This window comes from Motacilla alba, chromosome 5 (genome assembly GCF_015832195.1).
Source record: "Motacilla alba alba isolate MOTALB_02 chromosome 5, Motacilla_alba_V1.0_pri, whole genome shotgun sequence".
Taxonomy (NCBI): domain Eukaryota; kingdom Metazoa; phylum Chordata; class Aves; order Passeriformes; family Motacillidae; genus Motacilla; species Motacilla alba.
Genome location: NC_052020.1, coordinates 11,829,925 through 11,850,926, shown reverse-complemented (window position 1 = coordinate 11,850,926; position 21,002 = coordinate 11,829,925). Strand labels below are relative to the sequence as shown.

Genomic DNA, 21,002 nt, shown 5'->3' with positions numbered 1-21,002 from the left:
AAAAAGAAAGTGTGGAATACAGTAGTTGTGTTAATTTACCTGAAATTTATTCTATGAATTTAATTTGAAATACCTGTTTCCAGGAAATTTCAGGAACAAGAGTGCCCTCCTTCACCAGAGCCAACACGGAAAGAAAAAGACAAGAAAGGCTGCCATTGTGTTATTTTCTGAGAATCCCAAGAACCAAGCTATCAACTGCCAGATCATAATTTTTTCTTTCCATCATTTTACATCACTTCTGGTATTGGTCTAGCCTTATATGTGCATGTCCTAAAAGTGGTCACCGGAATAGCCTTAGTCCAAGAAGCTGGCAGAATAGTTCTTGAAGAAGACTCGGTCATCCTGAGGCAGACTTCAAACCAAAACACTAAGGCTGCTTCTCTAATACCACAGTTCCTTCCTTCTCTCCCTTCAGAGCTTGCACCTTGTGGAGTTTTATTCGCAAAGGAGATGAAACAAAACCGTGTAGGACGAGGTGTTGAAGTCATGCATAAGTTGTCTCTTGTGAATTAATTTATTTTTACTTCTGACATGTCATTAGCTATTGCAGAGACCTATATTGGAGTATAGAGAATACTTTTTAAAAACGGGGTGGATTGGCTTTTTTTTGTTTGTTTGTTTCTGCCCTCAGTTAAATTAGACTTGAGTATTCAGCTAGCCTTAAGAAACCTACACTGAATTTCATTGTCAGCAAAAATTTTCATCTCTCATTTATGCTGCAGTTTTATTTCGGTGGCCAAAACATTCTACTGTATTTATTTTTTGAATCCAGAACAGCTACAGGATGATTACTACTACTATTAGGATATGGCCAAATACCTGAGCTCATTCTGGATTGAGGCATTTCAGCTTATTAAGAAATTTCACATTATGTTTGAAAACAAATTGTGTCTTCCTTTGTATTTCTGGGTAAGGGATTAAGGAAAACTAAAATTGTAGCTGTTTTTGTTTCATGTGATATAAAAACGAATTTGATCTTTCCATTGTCAGAGATGATTAAATGTTTTTGCTATATACTTTTATACATTATTTTCTTATCAAACTAGTTAACAAGTATTTTTATATGTTTGTAAGCAAATATGCTTTCACAGCATAACTTGTGTATATGTAAAGATGAGTATTTAATTCTCACAGTTCACTTTTAACTGACAAAATGTGGGATTTGCCAAACTGTGGTGAATTTCTCCTTACTCTCCCGGTTATACCCAAGAATGGCCAATTATGTGCCTGCCCAGCACACCTATAGAGTAAAATCTAGTGTTGTGTTTTAATGAATTTCAGCATCCCTTACTAAAGACTGACCATTATGTGAATTATTAAACTGTAAGACTTTTAACTGATTGTTTAGTTAAACTGTGGATGGTTGTTTAATTTTGAGTTCTGTGGATTGTGTTTAAACAATTCAAGAGTATGGTCCCTGATATTGAAATACTGAGTGGTATTGCACAGTTGTCACCTTAACTGAATGTGTCCAACAGTTCTTTGAAACTTGATTATTAAGCAAACCCTTGTATAACTTCAGGTGCTAGAATTAAAGATGATCTAACCATTTTTGGGGGGTAAACACACTGCCTCATTCTGAATCTCTTCCAAAACCCGCATTTTTGGGGGGAGGTAGGGGGGAAAAGGGAGTGGTGGAACCTTACTGGGAAATAACAACACATATCTGCAACAGCATTTTCCTCAAGCTTGGAAGTAAAGAAACTTTACTTTCAAGAAACATTTTGGCTTAAGTCATGACAGATGACAAAAGCTGATGTTTGCTTTGGCTTGAAGTGTGTAGTCGGTGGTCCAATCAACAATCCTTGTGTTTTCAGGCTGTGCTCACTGTCAGGTGCTCTGCCATAAATCTGGAAGTGTCTCCTGAGAAAACAGGGCTGAAACAAGTTCCAGGTACATTTACAGCAGCAAGGCATTAAAGCTTGGATTCAAGCTACTGCCAGGCATTGCAGAGGAATTTAAGGTTTTTTTTATGTAATTTAGATTAGCTTGTGTAATGCAGTTTTGAGAGAGTGGGTAGCTTCCCCTCCCTGCTGGATTTATTGGTTGATGAAAGGCTACTTAGGAGGAGTGTGTGGAAGATTCAAACAAGGAGTTACAGTGGAAACACATTTGGGAGATGCATTGCATTTTTCAAGTCAAATGTAAGAACTTACAGCCTGTAGCAAACACCACGCGTTTTCTTAACTATGTAAAGCTCTCTGGAGGTAAATCACTGAATATGTGGCATTAGAATGAGTTAAGACAACAGATTACAGCATGTGTGCTGAGACTGAACTTGTTCAGTGAACATATCTTTAGATTTTATAACTTTTTTCCTTTATTTTTTAACCTTTCACTCATGGTAGAATGGCCTTAAGTAGTAGAGTGTTACAAAGATAAGTGTTTTTAACACGCAGCTCCTCATAGCTGATAGAGAAGGTGGTAGAGCTCCACCTGGAGAGATGGATAACTTTGAGGAGGTTGATGCTAAAGAGCCTACACCTGCTAAGCCACATTGTAAACATGGTGAACCTTACAAACAAAATAAACAACCCTGGCACCACCAGCAGCTGCTGTGCAAAGTTTATTAACTAAGACCTGTGCATGTGCTTCTTAAGGCTTCTGTTGGAGAGAATGTGCAGAGAAATCTGTATGGTATTATCATCTCTTTTCAAGACTGTGGCACTTTAGGAGATGTTGAGTGTAGGCATTTGGATCCTACTTTTCAGACATGAAGTAAATATTTAGAAAGGTAATAGGGATTTTTGGTCTGTAATGGTGATCTAGGTGGTTGTGAGTTCAAAACAGCTGAAGGTATTTCAATGGTTTGCTTTTCTGATTGTTGTAGCTGAAAGTAATGGTGAAAAATGATGCTTCTGGCCCTGGTGTGGTGCTTTAAATGATATAATAGGAACCTTGTCAGTCTTCTAAAAAGTTGTAGCCCTGATCCATTGGCCTTGGATTGGTTGTGAATTTACAGCATTGCCAGCTTGCTGTAGGATAAAGTTTAGCTGACGGTCCAAGAGAGATTCTTACAACTTTTCCTGGCAGAAGAAATGCTTTAACATTTGTCACTTATGTTTGTAGTTACTTCAGTTCAAGGCTGCATCCATAAATCTATTAAACTTGCAGATAAGGAATCTAGAGAGCTTAAAATGTACCCAGAAATATCTCCTGTTCTTCCTGGAGCCCAGGGGTAGGGTCTGGATCTGTGTTTCAAAGCACAAAATAACACCTCTTCCTGGCCTCTCACACTGCTGAACCTGCTGCTCCACTGGATGAGGAGTGGGATTGATGTGCTCATAGGCAAAAGCCTTTTTGTGCATGGGAGCATGAGATGAGCTGTTGTGAGAGGGTTAATAAAGCAAAATATACTTGGAAGGTGTTAACTCCCAGTAACGCCAAAGAAAACTCTGACTTTAATGCATGGCCTTGTGGTTAGTCATCATTGATAAAGTTCAAGTCTGGATTATAACAAAAAATATTGGCTAAGGTTCTTCTGACATCATTTATGTGACACGATTTCACCCGTGGTGGTGTGTAGTCGCTGACTGGCCTTGCCACATCTTGTTACAAGACCTTGATGAACTTACTGCAAACAGGAGGCTTTTGAAGTTAGTCACCACAAGCCCAGCCCTGCCAAAAATTTTCTGCACTTATTCTTTAGAAGTTCATTGCTGGGAAAGGGTCAGGCTGAACAGAATGCATTTGCACTTCATTTAGGTATAGATTTTGACGTTGGTTACCCTCACATACCAAAGCCATGATAAAAGAAACACTCAAACAGAATTTAGGGAAACATCCAAGCTGCAAATAGGGGGGCATGGGAGTGTTTCCTTCATTACTGCACTGACCACAGCAGGGCAGCAGCCTGCCAAAACATGAAGGCTTGAAATTGTCAATTTGGGCTCTTGCTCAGGGCATCCTGGATGGTAAATGCACTGTTTATCACTTTGTAAGTGTGGCTTTTCCTGCCTTCTTACCTGAGTCTGTTGTAAAGTCAAACTAAAATTGCAGGCTTGAAGCAAATTCTGGGTTTTGCATGGTGGTAAGTAGAGATCTTAATCCCAAGGTTGTGTACGGATGTTGGAAGGCCAGAAAACTTCAGAAAATTCTTGATACTTAAATACTCTCGTAGAGCTCTGACCATGGGAACACTTGCATGCAACAGGTCAGGTGCAGGAATGAGGATGGGGGGGTAGTTAGAGTAGCCTTTAGCTGGGAAGGTAAAAAACTTTAAATGAGAAACCACTGATGTGGAAAAGGCAAGGGGTTAAGCCACGAGGAAAAAATACTCAGGGACAACATTGTGACTAGGTACTGGGCTTGATTTCTGTTCTAGACTTCACTGTTTCTTGCTTGCTATTCTAGACTTTGAAGACTTCAGTTATTACGGGTTTGAGAGACTCTTACTCATTTACAGTGACATTAGCACTTCCTACATTGACTACATTTATTAAAAATGCTTCTGACATTGTAGAGGGAGAAATTTGCAAGCAACGAAAATGCAAGTAGAGACAGTGATTAAACCTCATGATTCCCTATCTCTTAGTGCAAAGCGTGGATTGGGGTGTGCTAAACCCACTTTTCACATCAGCTAAACTGAACAGAAGAGCAGTAGAGCGCAATTAGTGCTCTGAATGCCCCGGGATCTCCTACAGCCCACCACGAGATGGCACCAGGGGCAGCCCTTCGTGCAGCTGGGAAGTGCTGCTCTCCCCGGGATCCCGTACAGAGTTCAAGTGCCTGCTCTTAGCAGGCAGGGTAGGAATGCAAAGCTTTTCATCTGTAATTAAAAGGGGCCGTGTGTCAGGGCTATTTCAGAGTAATTATTTTCTATGGATTCTGTAAAATCCGGATGGTCAGTAGCTGGGGGAAAACAGTGGTTTTATAAATAGTGGTTCTGAAGAAATTGATTTGAAAAGCAGGAAGGATGCTTGCAAGTCTAAAACATTAGATGTGTGTTAATTAAATCGTAGTACACATTCTTAATTTCTTCAGAGTTTGCCAGCTTTTATAGTTGCTAGCTGTGTGGGGAATATCAGAGACAAAACAAAAATGAGTGATATTTGTGTATTGTTAGTAACAATAAAAACAATAAAGAACATACAATTTGCAGTCAGAAAGTTATGTATAAACACTTCATTTTCAGCTAAATAACGCATCCATGATGGTTACTGAAACTAAATTTTGTTTGTAGAGTATCTGGGAAGGCATCTGTCACTGCCATGTTCTAAGTTTTGGGCTCTTCCATTGCTGCCGGGAGCTGCTTTGTGATGACTTCCTTCCAGCAGGATTACTTGTAATGATCCCCTTGAAGGGCTGTGGAGTGGAAATAGAAAATACACACCTGTTTCCCTCTTGTAGCACCAGAGCAATCCCTTAGAACTCCTATTTGACATCCTCATATTGCTAGGACTGAATGTGACATATTCCAGACCATTCCCCTCTGTTTGTCTTTCAGGAGTTAGGTCCTGGACAAGGAAAACGGGGAGCTGTTGTTGGGTGATTAGTGACAGTAGACACAGTACCCAGAGCCTCCACTGCCTCTTGACTGAGCTGGTTTCCAAGGTCTATGTAAAGAGGTAGAACGAGGAGAAGAGGCAGGAGCAGTGGGTAAGGATAAAGATAGGGTTTATTTTGGAGGACTCGACCCATACAAATGCACAGGCACCTGATGGAGCCCATCCAAGATGGAGAGAGCATCTGCTGATGCCCTCACAAGGCTGCTGGGCCATCTTTCATGAGCATCTTTAATGGAAATTCCATTGGGAAATAATGGAAATCCCAGGGAAATTCCTGGTGGCTAGAGGAAATCAAGTCTTGCCCCCCTTCTCATGCAAGGCCTGGGAAACAATGTAAAGAACTGCAGGGAGTCATCCTTGCTTCTGTGCGTGGGAAGTCATGCAATGAATCCTCCAGGAATGTGTTTCTGGGCACATAAAAGAGAAGTGGTTGGGAATGGTCTGTATAAATGTATGGATTTACTGGAGTCAACCACACCTGACCACCAGGATTGCCCTCTGTGATGAAGTGACTGCATTTGTGGATGAGGAGACAGCAGTGTGTGCTTTTACCTCAGCTCCGCAATCCTTTCAGCTCTGTTCCCCACCCTATTGTGAATCTTGATTCAAAGCATTGTGGGCTGGGTAAAGCACTGACTGATTTGGCTCAGTGTACACCAGGCTGACCTCCAGGCAGAGTCTGGTGACAAGGGCAGGGCTGCAGGGGTCTCACCTGGCATCTTGAATGTTTTGCCAGTGACCTGAAGGAGACAACTCAGTACCTTCTTGACATGTTTGCAAGTGACACCATGTTGGGGAGAGCCAGCTGGTGAACTTGGGCATGGGGCTGCTGGAGGAACATGTCAAGGGGAACCCATGGAATTTTACAAGGACCAAGGCAAGGACCTTTTTAAAATCAGAAGTTTTCTTTAAAGCACCTTAGAACTCAAGCAGAGCTCTGTGACTTACCTGGGGGTGAGGTTTGCACTCATGCATGCCAGAAGGTTGCACTGGACCATAGTGGCTGCCCAGAGCATGCCAGGCTTGCATTGCTGGCTCCAGCTCATCAGAGATCCAGAAAGAAGAAACAGGAGCAGCGGCTTGTGCAGCTGATGTGTTTCAGGGGGTTAATCAGATACCTCTCTTATATTTTTGAATGTGTGAAGTGCTGCTTGCCATTTCAGAGAAGTTGCTTGTTGAGTGGGATGTCAAGGAGACGAAGGGTGAAGTCTTGCAGCTCAGGCTCAGATGTTTTAAGTGAACCATGAAATAGGTATTGTACCTTGTGTGCAGAAGGACAAGGGGCTTTGGTCTTTAATTATGGGCTACTGCCTATGAATGAGGAATAAATGCATAACAAGGCTTTTGCAGTTTGGTTTCCAACTGGTCACCTGCCAGAAGATTCTGCTACTTTAATATCCATGCATGGATCCTCTGAAATAATGCCCTGCACAAGAGCAGACCTCTACTGTGGTTTTATGGTCTAGTGAAGGATTTTGTAATTCACAACTCTTCTCAGCCTGAGCCTGATCAAGTTACTTTTTTCCCATATCTGGCAATTACATTATTAATTTCAGAACAACATTGAAAGCCTGGCAAGCATAACTGTTGTGTTCCAGGGTGAAATCTGTCACTGTTTTTCACAAACCTGAGATGTGAAAGGGTTGACGGCTGCAGGGAGATTTGTTGATGCTTTTTTGCCTGTTCTACTGAAAATGACAGCATTTTTTGCCCTTTGAAATGTGGTCACCGCCTCATTTTTGGCTTGTGTCACTACACTGAGGTGACAAAGTTCCCACTTTCCAGTAGAGGGGGACAGCCTGATGCATGTGGGCATGTGTCTGGATTTCAAATTCACTTTTTTGATATTTTCATATTCTGTTTACCTAAAGTAATCCAAATTTCTCATGACATTTAAACAACAATCATGTATTTTGTAAGCTTTAAAAATAATTTTTAAAAGAGTAAACGGATTGGGTTTTTTATTTGTTTTGCTATTTTCACACACACCCCCCGCCCCACTCCCCAATTCTGATTTATAAAGCCTGAGGAGCCTTTTTAATGCTCCTGATACTGAATTCCTTCTCTAGCAAAATGCCTTATGGAAGAAATTCTTTGCTGTGATGGTGTTGAGGCACTGGAACAGGTTGCCCAGGGAAGTTGTGGATGCCTCTTCCCTGGAAGTGTTCAAAGCTGCTGGCCTTGAGCAGCCTGGTCTAGTGGGAGGTGTCACTGCCTCTGGTAGGGAGTTGGAATGAGATGCTCTTTGATTTCCCTTCCAACCCAAACCATCCTATGGCTGAAAATCTCTGTATTAGAAGTCAGTCAGTGCCTTGTTCAAGACAGGGCAGCCTGGCTGGCTGCTTAGCCACTGTCTGTGGTAGCTGCAGAAATCTGGGAATGTCAGGATGTGTTTGAGGGCATAACCAAATGGGGCATCAACAGTTTCCTTCTGAATGCTGAAGCCAGCAGGAACCAAGGAGGAACAGGAATGGGAACAACACATGGAGTGCAGGGCAGGGATTTAAAACACCTTTACTAACACCTGGGGCTGATGCTATTGCTCCTGCAGCATAAATTGGAAAAAAACACCAACTATTGTCATTTTGTTTGACCTGAATTTCGGTTTGTGAAACTCAGGATTTCTTTCATGGATAGGAGGATGCCAGTCCAAAGGGATGAATGCAATATAAAAATCCCCAGCAGATGGGGACAGGAATTTCCCAAAGAGTGGCACTGCCAGCTGGCTCCTGAGGGGCTTCAGGGCTGACACAAGCTGCTGCAGCCTTGAGGGAAACATTGGGAGGCTGCTGGTGTCCTAGAGGAGGGGAATGTGGTGGGTTGGAGCACCATTGTCCAGAGCTGCTTTGTGCCTTCTTTAACACAAGGGAAACTCCAAATTGTCAGAGCAATTTTTGTATTTCAGCTTTTTATTTTTATTGATTAACAAAGCAATACCTGACAGAAGGCCACTATACTCATCCATTGGCACAGTCTTATGTTTTATGTCCCACCATTTCAGTACATGAGGGAAATCAGGATATATTTCAGAGAGGAGTAGAGGATGAAAAGAACTAATGAATTACTAAGAGATTGCCTTAGCAGTTCACACTGTACAGATGGATGAAACCACCACACTATCCTTTCAGCAATATGGTCCATGAGGGAGACTGAGCCTGCTAAAAAAATACAGATCAGCACCCACGCTGCTGTGGACTTCCTCTGCTTTAGTAATTAATAGTATTTTCTATAGAGCAAGTATAGCATACACATCATATACATATATATATATAGTAAATACAGTATTTTCTTGCTCTTAAAAAGAAAGAAGAAGTTGAGCTCATTTGCAAAATGCGTTGCCAGTTTCTTACACTTGTGAAGACTGGGACTTTAAAACCACCATGGATGGCACGGTCAGGTTTCTAAACACTTCCAGGCAGAGGATTACCAGAGGGTTGGGTCATCCTGTGGCTGTGTAGGAATGGGGGCATTGCAGAGTGGAGGCTGCAGGGCCAGTGTGGGTGTCTCCCAGGCTGTCTTGGTTGCTGCTAGGAAAGCTGTGCTGCTTCAGGTTCCTTTCTGCAAGATGTAAATTGTCATGCTGGCTTCTTTGCAAAATGCCTGGAGCCTGACAAATGAAGTTGTTTATTGTATCAGGAGCAGCATAAAATCATAATGGCTCTTGGAGGGAATTTTTAGAAGCTGCATTATCCTTTGAAAGGAAGATGAAATACAGAATTATGCCAGATGCTCTTAAGGATGTAAATACCCTCTTTTGAGGCAAAATCGTTAAGCCCAACTTTCATAAGCTTTACTTTGGCAGGGTAACATGAGGGAAAGTGGAAAAGCAGACAGGCACGTTCCTCCTTCCTGAGTTCCCTGCATAAAGCATTATGTCATCCAAGTCACTGGCTTATGGAGTCCCTAGCAGGGATGCTGGGTGTCCTGGAGTCACCACTGCTTGTCCCATTGCTGTGTGTTTCTCTTCATTTTAACAAGCTGCTCCACAAGCCTTTTGTGCTGTTGTCTTATTTTGAATTTTAAAATTATGTAGTGGTTTTTTCACAGGCATCTCATGCTTCTTGTAAGGCAGCAGAGCTCCTGTGTGGATGGAGGCTCTGCAGTGCTGTTCCTGTGTCCGTGGGCCCAAATCTCCTCCTAAGCAAGGTCCAGGTGTTTGTTCTGCAGGGGAATGCACTGTCCAGGTGTGAAAGGGTTTGTGACTGGTTTTCCTGTCTTAGAACCTGTCTGGTTACTAAATGAGAACTGGCATGTTTTGTTCAAGCCAGCCTGAATCCTCTGGAGCCGCTGTCCCCAAATGTCACCCTGGCATTGTCTCCAGCTGAAAGCAGCGGGGATGTCTCACATCATGGGACAGTGGCGTTCTGAAAAGTCCCCTTATAATGGTGCTTAGGAGACCAAATCTCGCCTGTCCTCACTCCCCCCACCTCCTCCTCACCTGCAGAACCCCGTCTGAACCCGGGCAGCCCCTCGGGAGGACAAAGGGAGGAACTTTTTTGTCGCAGCAGCAGAGCAGGGACTTCAATGCGCGACCCTGTGGCAGGGCAGCGCCTGCAGAGCCGGGAGCATCCTCACCTCCAGGCAGCAGCCCCGAGGGCTTGGAGAAATCCCTGCTTGCGTAAGCACTAATTAGCGCCGCTGAAGGACTCCTAATCTCATTGAGCAACTGTTTGGCGTGGTGGGGGCAGCGTCGGTCCTGTTGATACAATAAATATAAACATAATCACAGAGTGGGCATGCCCAAAAAGCACACTTAAAACTCAGAGCGTTTCTAGAATATCTAATCTGGAGTTTAGGTTGCGTTCTTGACTTTGCACTGTTAAACCTGTTAGGCTCCATGCAGTGACTCAGCAGGTACTTGGCCATTTGTCTGCAGGGAAATGCAGCAACAGCAACAGCCTGTTTGCTGCAGCCCTGCTGCCAGTTTAATTTCTGTGGTATTTCAACAGCTCAAGCCAATATTCCAGATGACATTTATTTGGGTGATAAAGTAATTTGCCGTATTCTGAACACCTGAAGCAAGGAAGATTTTGTGTCTTTTCAGTGCTCAGTTCGAGTCTTTCTCCCAGCCGGTGCTGGGATGGGGAGTCTGTGGGGCAGCTTCTCAATGCTTTTAAGAACTGAAATGTTATCACTGCTCCAGCATTCATATGCTGTAACCCAGAAGCCAGCCCCTTGCTCCCCCCGGATTAAACAGGCTTGCTTTGAGACGTCCCTGCATCTGGAGTGGTCAGAGGGAATCTCTGGAAGCAGGGAGCAGACGTAACTCATTTCGGATGTGCGTGGATGCGGCCGTGCTCAAACACGTGGTGACACATGCCCTGAAGCACTGGGAGCAGAGCGAATGACAAGAAAACCATTTCTCTCTCTGACTGAATTCCAGCATGGAATTTGTGTTGCTGCCCCTTGCACGGGCTCATGAGTGGCCCAGCTTCGCCATCCAAACCTTTCTGAAAATTTCAGCTTTGAAGTGGTATTGTCAGCAATGCAGGCTGCGGGGTCAGGGGCAGGAGCACAGCTGGGACACTTGCAGAGGAAAGTCACTGCCCAGCAGCAGGAGCTGGAGCTGCTCACAATCGATCATAGGCAAAGGCTTCACTGTCAGTCATTAGCATTTGCTTGGAATTAGTGAAACAAGAATTAACACACTCCTGAGCAGATGGGTTGGGAGACTTGGCATTCAGGGAGCAGTCACCCATGTGCAGGAAGCAGGGAGACACCTGTGTCCCAGGAGGCTAAGTCTGCTGCCCAGGGTATTTTTCTGAGGATTCTCAAGCTGTTGTTTACTGCAGCCGAGCAGGGGTGACCACGCTTGGCTCTACTCTGGAGTGCCTCTTCTGTGAGGATGTGTGTGAAGGGGTCCCCTGAGGCAGGCACAGGCAAGTTCTCCAAGCACTACTCTGCCAAAATTTGGGGAGAGGGGAAGGGTTTGGTTTTCCTGTGTTAATTGTATGGAGAGGCTGTGCTTGCCCTGAGGTTCAGCAGGGTCAGCCCCAAATCTTTGCATCCCACCTGCCTCCGCATGCTGGGACAAGACATCTCTGGGTGTGTGGCTGTGTTTGCACTGTCAGGATGAACCACCGTGGCTGACATTCTTCTGCTCAGTGCTTTGGTCCAGGATGAGTGAGAAGGAGCCTGAGGTGCCAGTGAGCTACACTTCTAATGAGACATGTGAAGAGGAGAGCAGCCAACCTGTGCTCCTTGCTTTTGTTGATGTGCCTTGAGGGGTTTGTTTCTGACAGAGGCTGCAGGGGCTCATCAGGATGATTTTCAGCTGCTCCCATGTGGAAAATGTTGGCCTGAGTAATCCCATAGACAAGCAAATGGTTTCACTTTGCCTGTTTCTAAATGTCTCAGTTTGAGCAAAGCAGGTAGGTGGAGGTGATGGGCTGTGAGTAACTCTGCTTTCCAGATGGTCCAATTCATCCAGGTCACTCCATGTGGATTATAAAAAGAGATAAATGGGAATGCACTGTCTATACATCACAGCAACAACAGGGTATGTGCAGTTGCAAGGAGCAGGGCTCAGGTCTGGGCACTTTAATTGCCATTCTAAGGAACCCTGTTTGATGATTTCCCTGTTTGAAAGAAGTATGGCCAAAAACCTCCCATTTTCAGGAAGGGTTTGATTTGGGTTAAAACTGGTACATGGAAAAAACTCTTGGGGTTGTTCTGGCTGTCGTGATGCAAAGGGATTGAGGGTTTGCTCTATTCAGCCTTCAAAAATAAAGACTGGAAATTTAAAGAGTGATGGCAGATATTAATTTATTTGAACTAAAGGAACTGAATGGTGCAAGAACAATTGGCTGACTGATGTCCATGAATACCTTTGAACTAGGAATGGGAAGTCCCTATCAGTCTCTATCGGGGTGGAACTCCAGGACTTTCAGCTGCCTTCTGGAGCCCTAGGAGCTCTTTACTAGCAGCCTCTGGATCTTCAGCATGAAACCCTCATCAGATACAGTGGTTTGTGAGAACAGTGACTGGGCCTGATTCACTCAAGTCCCTTCCAGTCCTTATTTGTGTATTTTTGGGATTCTTATACATTTCTTATGAGAGATCTTACACATACGAGCAGGGCTGGGTGGCTGGCTGGCCAAGCAGTGGTAGAAGAAGCCAGAAGATACTAGCACAGGCGAAAGAGTTGGGACTGTCTGGGAAAGGTTTGAGAGCAGTCCCCCACCTCTCCGCGTGTCTGTAGATATCCTGCATTGCCCTGGGGGCTGACTGTGCTGGCCTGGCACTGCCTCTGGAAGCATCTCCCTTGGCCTGGGGGTGGTCAGGCCTTCTGGGCAGCCCCATGTGCTGTGGTGTTGCAGGAGATGGGGCCATGATCCTGCTGTCTCTGCCTGACGCTGCACAGCCACGCAGCCAAGCCTCACGATCGTGGGACATTGGGAAGCAGACCCGGTTCCCAACCACGGCGCAGGTGTGGGCACCTGGGAGCACCACAGGCCTGCAGCTGAGAGAGGTGACAAACGGAGCGCTGGGCACAGGCCCTGGCACTGGACACTGCCACCAGGGACCTGTGTGCAGGAGCCATGAAAGGTGGTTCAGCCTTCGGTCCCAGCTCAGGAAGAGCCACGTCGAGGCTGGAGGGCTCTCACATCCCCGCCCTGGGTGAACTGGGACCATGCACCGTGCAAACCGGTGACTGACACTGGGAGAGCAAGGCGTTTTTGCTGCTCTCCGAGTGCCCCCTGCCCGCCCCGCCGCCAGCCGCGGGGGCCGCAGCGAGCGGAGCGGGCGGAGAGCGGCGAGGCCGCGGCGCTGAGGGGACGGGCGCTCCCGGCCCCGCGGGCAGCCATGGCAGCCGGGCGCGCCTCCTGGGCACATCACGCCGGCGAGACCCGGGCCCGGCGCTGGGTGGGAGGCGGCTGATGTCAGCCGCAATGGACCCGTATCTGTGGCAACCGGGATAAATAAATAAATAAGGCGCGTGTGCCGGCGCAGGAGGCGCACAAGCCGCCGCTCTCCTGAGCGCAGCCCCGCCGAATATCCCTTAAGCGGCTTTAGCAGCCGCGCTCCCGTTTGTTACCTGCGCGTCTCCGAGTCTGCCGCTGCCTCAGAGCGTCCGGCCCCTCGGCGGGGACCCCGGGAGCCTCCCCTTCTCTTCATCCCTCCCTCCTCCTCCTCCTCCTCCTCCTCCCCGGCACTGGCAGTGGTTTGCTCCGAGCAGCAGAGCTCGATGCGAAGCCGCTGCCGGGCGGTGAATTCCGGCGGCGCCGTGCGAGGCCGGAGGCGGCTGCCCCCATCGCCGGGGCGGGCCCGGCCGCAGGCAGGTGTGTGAGCGGCCGGCCCTGCCCGCAGCAGCCGAGCCATGCTGGGAGCGCTGTAGCCGAGCCGGAGATGGATGGGGTCAGCAGCAACAGGAACATGTCTTACAGTAGATGGAGTTACAACAGGTATCGTCTGTCTTGTGTCGGTTTGTTGTTTTCTTTTTTTCTTAATTTTTTTTTCCTTTTTCCTTCCTGATATTGTAAAACCATCACGCTGTTTATATAAACCGAGATGGGGAGCCCTCTTCAGGGAAGCAAAACCCTTCAGTGATGCTGCTTTCCCAGTCTTGGGACACCCTGTGTTCCCAGTAACTTCGGCAGGGGTGTTTGATGATATTTAGCAGGTGTTTTTCTGGAAACCAGGGCGGGAGTTTCACCCTGGGGTGGCCAGGCTGGGGATGCTCCCAGCCCTGAATGCAAATGTTCCCCAGGCTCTCTCCTCTGAGCAGGGCTCTGAGATGCCCTGATCACCTCAGCAGTCGCCCAGACTTCTGAAAGGTGGTCTGTAGGAACTGCTGCTCAAAGCTTTCAACAAATATAAACTAAAGCTTGGGAAATGGAGGTGGCAGGGAGCCAGGGTATGGCTAAAGAGTGATGTTTTCAAGTAAGCACTGTGTGCAGCCCAGGTGCCACAGAGCTGAGAGAGCTGAATTTGGGAATATTTCAAATTCAAATATGAAATAATCCCACTGTGTTTCATGCCTGCATGCATGCTTTTCCTCTTCCCAGAAAAGAAATTTGTTGTAGCATTAGTTTTGTTTTATGTGAATCATGGTTGTGACTAACAGGTTCTTCAAGCCTGGATCAAGAAAAAAGAAAAAGGTACAAACTTCATACTCTTTTGTGTTTTTTTGTTTGTGTTTTTTTTGGTTTTTTTTTTTTTTTTTTTTTGTCTGTGTAAATGTTACACTTAAAATGCTAAGCATTAGCAGTGTTAGTACCTCACTGAATCATCACCACAAGCTACCATGATATTCTGGAGAAATAGCCCTTGGAAGTGGTTTTCAGTGGTTAACCAGGTATGCAGCATTGCCCACGCTCCCTGGATGCGTGGGTATGTATGTTTTATATGTGCATCTAGAGAGTTTCACTCATTTTTGGTGCATTCCCACTGCCTCAGCAGTAAAAATACAGATGCAGTGGTGCCAATGAAACAATATTTTCTTTAAAAAGGAGGTGTATGTGTTTATGTTTATGTAAAACTGAGTTACACAACAAGCTGTGATTTTATGTGTGCATTGTCCCATGCAGAGGATTCTTTCCATCTGATGGCACATCCCCAAAGAGCAGCAGTGATACCCTGAAGAGCTCAGTCTGTCCCGTGCAGCCCAAGTTTACAGCAGCCTCAATATTCTTACCGTACAGTAAACAACCCAAACATTTCACAGAAACTCCTCTTGGAGGTTTTCTCTCTAATGTGATGTTAGATCACATTGTGGTCTAACCTTGTGTATTACTTGCAATCTATCTCTCCAGTTTTCAGTCTTCCTGACCCTGACAGAGAAGTCACTGATGAGTGTTCATCAGCCTTCACCTGGGAACATTCTGCCCTTGTATGTCCACCCTGTTTGGCTCTCCTACATCATCTTGGGGCATAAATACAATATTTCAGTGCCCAGGCTGTTTTTTTTTGGTGGCCAGTTTTCAGATTTGGGGGTTTTTCCTAATAGATCCAACTGTGTACTGTACATATATATATATAGATATATACACACGCACATTTCAGTGCTGTGAGGATGAGGAGTCCTTTGAGGAATCACAGCTTTTACTCATAGTCTTCTTCTGAAAATCAATAAAGAGTTGCACTCTCAGGCTGAGCCTGCACTTCCACACCCATCTTGTGCCCAGGTTCCTGGCAGGAGAAGGAGCTAACTCTTATCCCAAACCCTGGTGGCTGATGTTTGCTTTTGGATCATGTCCCAGCTTTGGTTTTGCTCACCAGTGGCCACAGAAGTCCCAGTGGCTCTAGGGGTGGCAGCTCTGTGGCAGAGACACATGGGACAGCCCTGTGAGCAGCCAAGCACTGTGTGAAGGCCAGTGTCTTTTTCATGGGGAAAAAGAACACCCAGGTGCTCCTCTTGTGTTGGCATCCATGAATCAGCATTGCAGGAATAGAGGAACAGGGCCAAAGGAGTAGGTGCTGCCTCCCATAAACAAAATTGCATCCATAATTAAAAAAAGAAACCAGGTATCATCTATGAAATTAAACTAATTAAACAAAGGGTTGGGCCTTTGGACTACATATGATGCATGCAGGGATTTTTCCACATGGAAATGAGGGGAGTTGCTGTGTCCCATCTGAATGGCCACACGTGTGCAGCTGGCAGGTATTTTTCTAATGGGCTTTATTTGACATTTGTGGTGTGTCTCAGCGTTTGGCCCTGTGTTTGTGGTATTCCCTTAGGCTTGCTGCCCAGGATATCCACAGGTTGTTCCTGCAGATAATTTGTGCAACCAAGAGCAAATCCAATCATTTGTCTGCAGAGCTCAGGGCGAGGGAGCCCTGTTGAGGACAGCTCCCCTCAGCTGCTCTCCTAACCAAGGGGAAGCTTCCCCCCACTCACCCCCAGCCTAGACCAGTGTGTGTGTGAGGAAGAAGCAGGTACAATTGGAAAAAGCTCCTAATGATCACCTTTGGCATTTCCACAGCTGGCTCCAAAAAGCTGGCCTTATCTTGTGCACATCTTTGCTTTCCTCCCATTTTAGTGCTGTTGTAATTCCCTGGTCACTCTGAACACTGCCAGCTGAAAGCGCAGGACAAGCAGTAATTTAAACAAAAACTGGGCATATTTTGATGATCTTAGAAACAGTGGGCAGCTCTGGGTTCATATGGCTAAGTTCTAGAGTAATAAAAAAATCTTCTCTTGCACCTTCTGCCCTGGGTGACAAGCTGTTTATTGGACAGTTTATATTGAGTTTCTGTTTGGCTTCTTTTCCTCTTGAGCATCATGCTACCTGCTCATCATGCCTGTGGTCCCTGGGTGTGCAGAAATGATCCAGGGCAGAGTGAAACTTGTTCTCTTCCAAGCTTTCAGTGTTCAGTGCTGGTGCAGGTTTTGGCAGCTGGGCTGGTGCACATCAGCACTCTTGGTGCCTCCCCCCAGCTTTCTTTGGGAACCCTGCAGGCCCTCGCTCTTGGGAATGCTTGAAACCTCCTTGTGTTGGTGCTGTCTGCAAATAGAGGTAGCAGATGGAGGTTTTACCCAGTGCTTCTTGTCATTTCCAGGTGGAAATGAAAGCTGAGAGAGAAGAGCCATTAATATGATAGAAAGGTGAAAATGGGGAGCAGTCTCTGGCTGGTATGAAGGGCCATTCTCATGAGCTGGAACTCCTGAGTCCTTCCTAGCACTCACAGCAGCTGGTGACCAGATTGTCAAATGCTTAAACCTCAACAACACAACCCAAATTTGACCACTGAAGGTCAAAATGGTACTCATGAAGGCTTGAGGGAACTCAGATACCATTCACACAGCTCAGTTCAATTGAAGGCACAGTTTAGGACAATGTACAGAATTCAGTCAATCCATGGGCACAGAAGACCAGTTTGAAATCAAATATATTGGCAAGTACTGCAGAATGGGAATCTGAAGTCCACATTTGGAAAAACTGCAAGGAATCAGTGGTTCTTCATAATTTTGCAAGATTTTTTCATGAATCAGTGGACTCTGCTCAGCTCTCATGGCTAGTTGAGAAGGATTTCTTCAGGAGCAGCAGAAGTTTTGCAGAAGGAATGGGTAACCTTCGCATCATACCTATGCATGAACAAAGATGTTTTTCACAAAAACACCAACAAGCCACAGCAAAATACCAGATGTGAAGACATCCCTTCTTTCTCACGTGTGTTCCTGACACCAACACATCCACAGTTTTTCCGGCCTTTTCTCTCTGTTTTGTCTCCAGACTTACTTTCTTTCCTGGAGGGCTTCAGTGCAGCCATCCCGACCTCAGTAATTGCCACACTTTGAAGGATAGAGGTTTTGTCCAACAGCATTTTGAGGTATATTTTGGGAAACCTACTCTCAGGATGTTTCAACTGTTGGAGACAGTGTAAAACTTTTTTCCATTGATCTGTATCTTTGTTCTGTTCTGGATATCAGTGTTGTTTTTTACTTCCTTTTGAAGCTGCTATTCCTGGTTTTGCCTTTTTTTAGCCTGTGTTGAAAAGCTGTGATAGTGCATCTGGGTCATGGAGTTGGAGGGTTTCGATCTTAGATCTTTGTTTTTGAAGGTTTTTAGACTCCTCTGTCTTGATTTTTCTGGGACGTGCTTTCATCAGTGAGTAAATAGGGCTGTCCTGCGAACTTCATCCAAAAAAGTTGTCTTAGAGAAACTTAACTTTCTTTTTCCTTCTCTCCTTTGAAGTGGCATCTGTGAAATCCTGAAGCATGTACAGGTTTGCTGCAATGAGTGCACTTCAACTACATCAAAGAGCAGCTCCTCCCTATTTGCAGCCAAGCCACCCTTCTCTCCTTTGCCTTCTTGTGTCTTCAGGTGTTTCCTCCTGGATGAGGCTCCTTTAAAGCTGTAATCAGTGGACTAAGAATCTGGGAGGACAAGAAGAGAAAGTTGTTCTATGGGTCAAAAGGAGAGGTAGAATCAGCCGATCCTCAAGTGAAGCCAGAATAAAACATTCCTGTAACAGATACAGAAATCCTTATAAGTTTATCAATGTTGTGCATTTAGTTTGCTGGAATTAGGTTCTTTGTTTTTCTTTCATTGTAAAGTATCTTAATTTCAGTGGCGTAGGAGAAACTAGAGTTTGAGAGTGATATTTCTTTCCTTAAGCCAAGGCACTAAGAATGATCTGAAGTGAGTTCATGTGCATCCTCCTTTGCTCAAGGGTAAATGTTTTGTGTTGGTTGGCAGCACATCCTTGGAGTGTGTGAATCCTCCAGAGACTTGTGACAGCCTTGCAGAGAGCTGTAGGAGAAGAAACTTCATCTCCTTCTTCCCTGGAGAAGAAATTTTAAAGCTTCTTAAGCAAAAGTAGCCTGGGAATATAATTTAAATGTACTTGGCACAATCCTAACAAATATAAGAATTTCTTCACTGAAAGAGTTGCAAGCATTGGAACAGGCTGCCCAGGGAACTGGCTGAGTCTCCATCCCTGGAGATATTTAAAAGCCATGTTGATGTGACACTTGGGGACATGGTTTAGTGGTGGACTTGGCAGTGCTGGTTTAATGGTTGGCTTTGATTTCCATGGTCATTTCCAACAGAAATGATTCTGTGGTTGGTGCCTGGAGCAGTAAAGATCACAGCCAGCAGCTCAGTAGTGAGAGTGAAGGGTAAGCTTTCAAAGGAACGTCAGCGTTACAGCTGGTTTATCTGTAGTAATGTTATATATCTAGGTAACATAAGCTAGGAATTTTCAGTAAGAAGGAGAGAATCACTTGAGTCCTAGCTTGCAATAAAAATTGACAGAGAATTTGTCTTTTGTTAGTACAGTTATAGACCTCTGTTAAGGTTCTAAGGTCTCTGTAAAGCTTTGTGCTTAAATCCTGCCTTCAGGTTATCTCTTGAACCATGAAGATAACTCAAGCATTTCTTCAGGATAGAAGGAGGAATAGGAAACCAACAAAATTCTGTGAAGAGTGATGTACCACAAGAAATGGCATGTGATGTACCACAAGAAATGCTGCTCTGGGTCTCTTATTAGCACTTTTCTCTTTCCTTGCTCTGTGGTCTCATCGCACGCTCCGTGCAAATGCCTTCTGTTACCGTGTCTAAAAGACTCATTAAGTGCCTCATCTCTGGTGCTGGAGCACAGAATTGTCACTGTCTGCTATGCCTGCATCCATGCAGAGTGCAGGGAAGATAGTGCACTGCAGCTCTGAGCTATCAGATACTCTTCGTGCTCTCGCTGCAGCTCTCAGTGTTAGATTATATCTGAGAGAAAAATCAACCGCGTCGCTCGTGATCTGCATTATCATAAAAAGAAAACCTTTTCTCTCTCCAGTATGTAATTTGTGTGAATGCCACTACTAATGGAAGCCTGAGGAATAATGTTCGTGGCTGAGCACCAACAGAAATGGTTTTCCCCTTCAGAAATGAGTCAGGACAGAAGAGCCATCCCAGCTGTTGACACAGTGGGATGTCCATTGAGATGACCAGGCTGAGTTCAGCCAGAAGCCACCTGTGTTTGTAGAAGAGGGATGCTAGCCAGTGCTTGGATATATGTGAAATGCTTGAATGCTGAGGTCAAGAGCAGGGGAAGATTCCAGGAGCTTGTATGAAAACAAAGATGGTCCCAGAGGAGTACAGGTCTTTGAAGAGCTAATTGTCAACAAATCAGCTCAAAATCAATTTCAAAAGTAATTATCAAGTTGTAATTTGTCTCTAGAAGTATACTACATAGGTGATCAGGCAGATAAGTCACCTTGCTTGAAAAAAAAAATATTTCTTTTTTTTTTTTTTATGAAAATGCTGTGTTGTGTGTTTGATTTCTTTTATCCTACTGGTCCTGTGGTGTGTTAGGTCCTTTTACTGTGACAAACTGCCACGCTGCATCAAACATCCAATTACTTACTTACCTGTCAGGTAAATGTGCCAGCTCAAATTCCTCCACCAATTTGTGGGTCCTTAGGGAGACAAGATCAGCCTAGATGTAATTCCAGAGGCAGTGCTCTTCTGTTTTGGAAACAGTCCGGTTTGTTTTGAAGTTTCACTGTCTCACGCACCCCCAGCACCCTCCTCCTCCACGCTGTGCATTTCTGCTGCCTGGGAACACAAAGGGCTCTTTGGAGGGTGGAGCAGTTCCTCATGGCCCCTCCAGGCACAGATGTCATTGATATTAACGTTGAACTATTGATCTGTTCTTCAGGAATTGTGTGCAAACTCACCTAGATTCACTCTTGTCTTCGCAGAGTTTGCTGGCAATCCTTTGAAACATATTTCTCAAAATGAAACTTTTCCAACTTGAAAATCCTGCTTGAAAATCCTTCTTGAAAATCCTGATCAAACATCTTCTGCTGGGACTTCTGGAATATCAAAGCCAATTCCTTACCATGGCTTTTCTAGATACGCTCTCACAGGTTGTTTTGCAGAGCTGTAACCTAAAATCCTGCTGGAAGCCAGGGGTTTTTCTTGGTTGATGAAAGATGCTCCCAGAGAGCTTTCTGAGGAAGGCTGTGCCAGGAAGAGGACTGGAGGGATTTGGCAGGAGCTGTCAGTCAGAAAGTCAGTCCAGGAGAGGCTGGCTCCACACAGACTGTTT

General features: G+C 45.2%; 3 protein-coding genes across 10 annotated transcripts in view; 2 read left to right on the top strand and 1 right to left on the bottom strand.

The window, feature by feature from the left end:
- Positions 1–1,566, top strand: part of RRAS2 (RAS related 2) — a 42,292-nt gene extending 40,726 nt beyond the window's left edge. For both annotated transcript variants that reach the window (XM_038137749.1, XM_038137748.1), the window contains exon 6: positions 84–1,566. In XM_038137749.1, coding sequence (XP_037993677.1) covers positions 84–171 — 88 coding nt within the window. In that variant the 3' untranslated portion in view covers positions 172–1,566. The remainder of the gene's footprint in view (positions 1–83) is intronic.
- Positions 1,567–8,820: 7,254 nt separating this feature from the next.
- LOC119702209 (E3 ubiquitin-protein ligase TRIM33-like) lies at positions 8,821–13,906 on the bottom strand. Its single transcript, XM_038139862.1, has 2 exons — positions 13,546–13,906; positions 8,821–13,411 (listed from the first exon to the last, which is right to left on the bottom strand). The coding sequence occupies exons 1-2, from the start codon at positions 13,827–13,829 to the stop codon at positions 13,111–13,113; spliced, it is 585 nt and encodes a 194-aa protein (XP_037995790.1). The 5' UTR covers positions 13,830–13,906; the 3' UTR covers positions 8,821–13,110.
- TUB (TUB bipartite transcription factor) overlaps positions 13,698–21,002 on the top strand; it is a 211,733-nt gene continuing 204,428 nt past the window's right edge. For all 7 annotated transcript variants that reach the window (XM_038139857.1, XM_038139852.1, XM_038139855.1 and 4 more), the window contains exon 1: positions 13,698–13,912. In XM_038139857.1, coding sequence (XP_037995785.1) covers positions 13,857–13,912 — 56 coding nt within the window. In that variant the 5' untranslated portion in view covers positions 13,698–13,856. The remainder of the gene's footprint in view (positions 13,913–21,002) is intronic.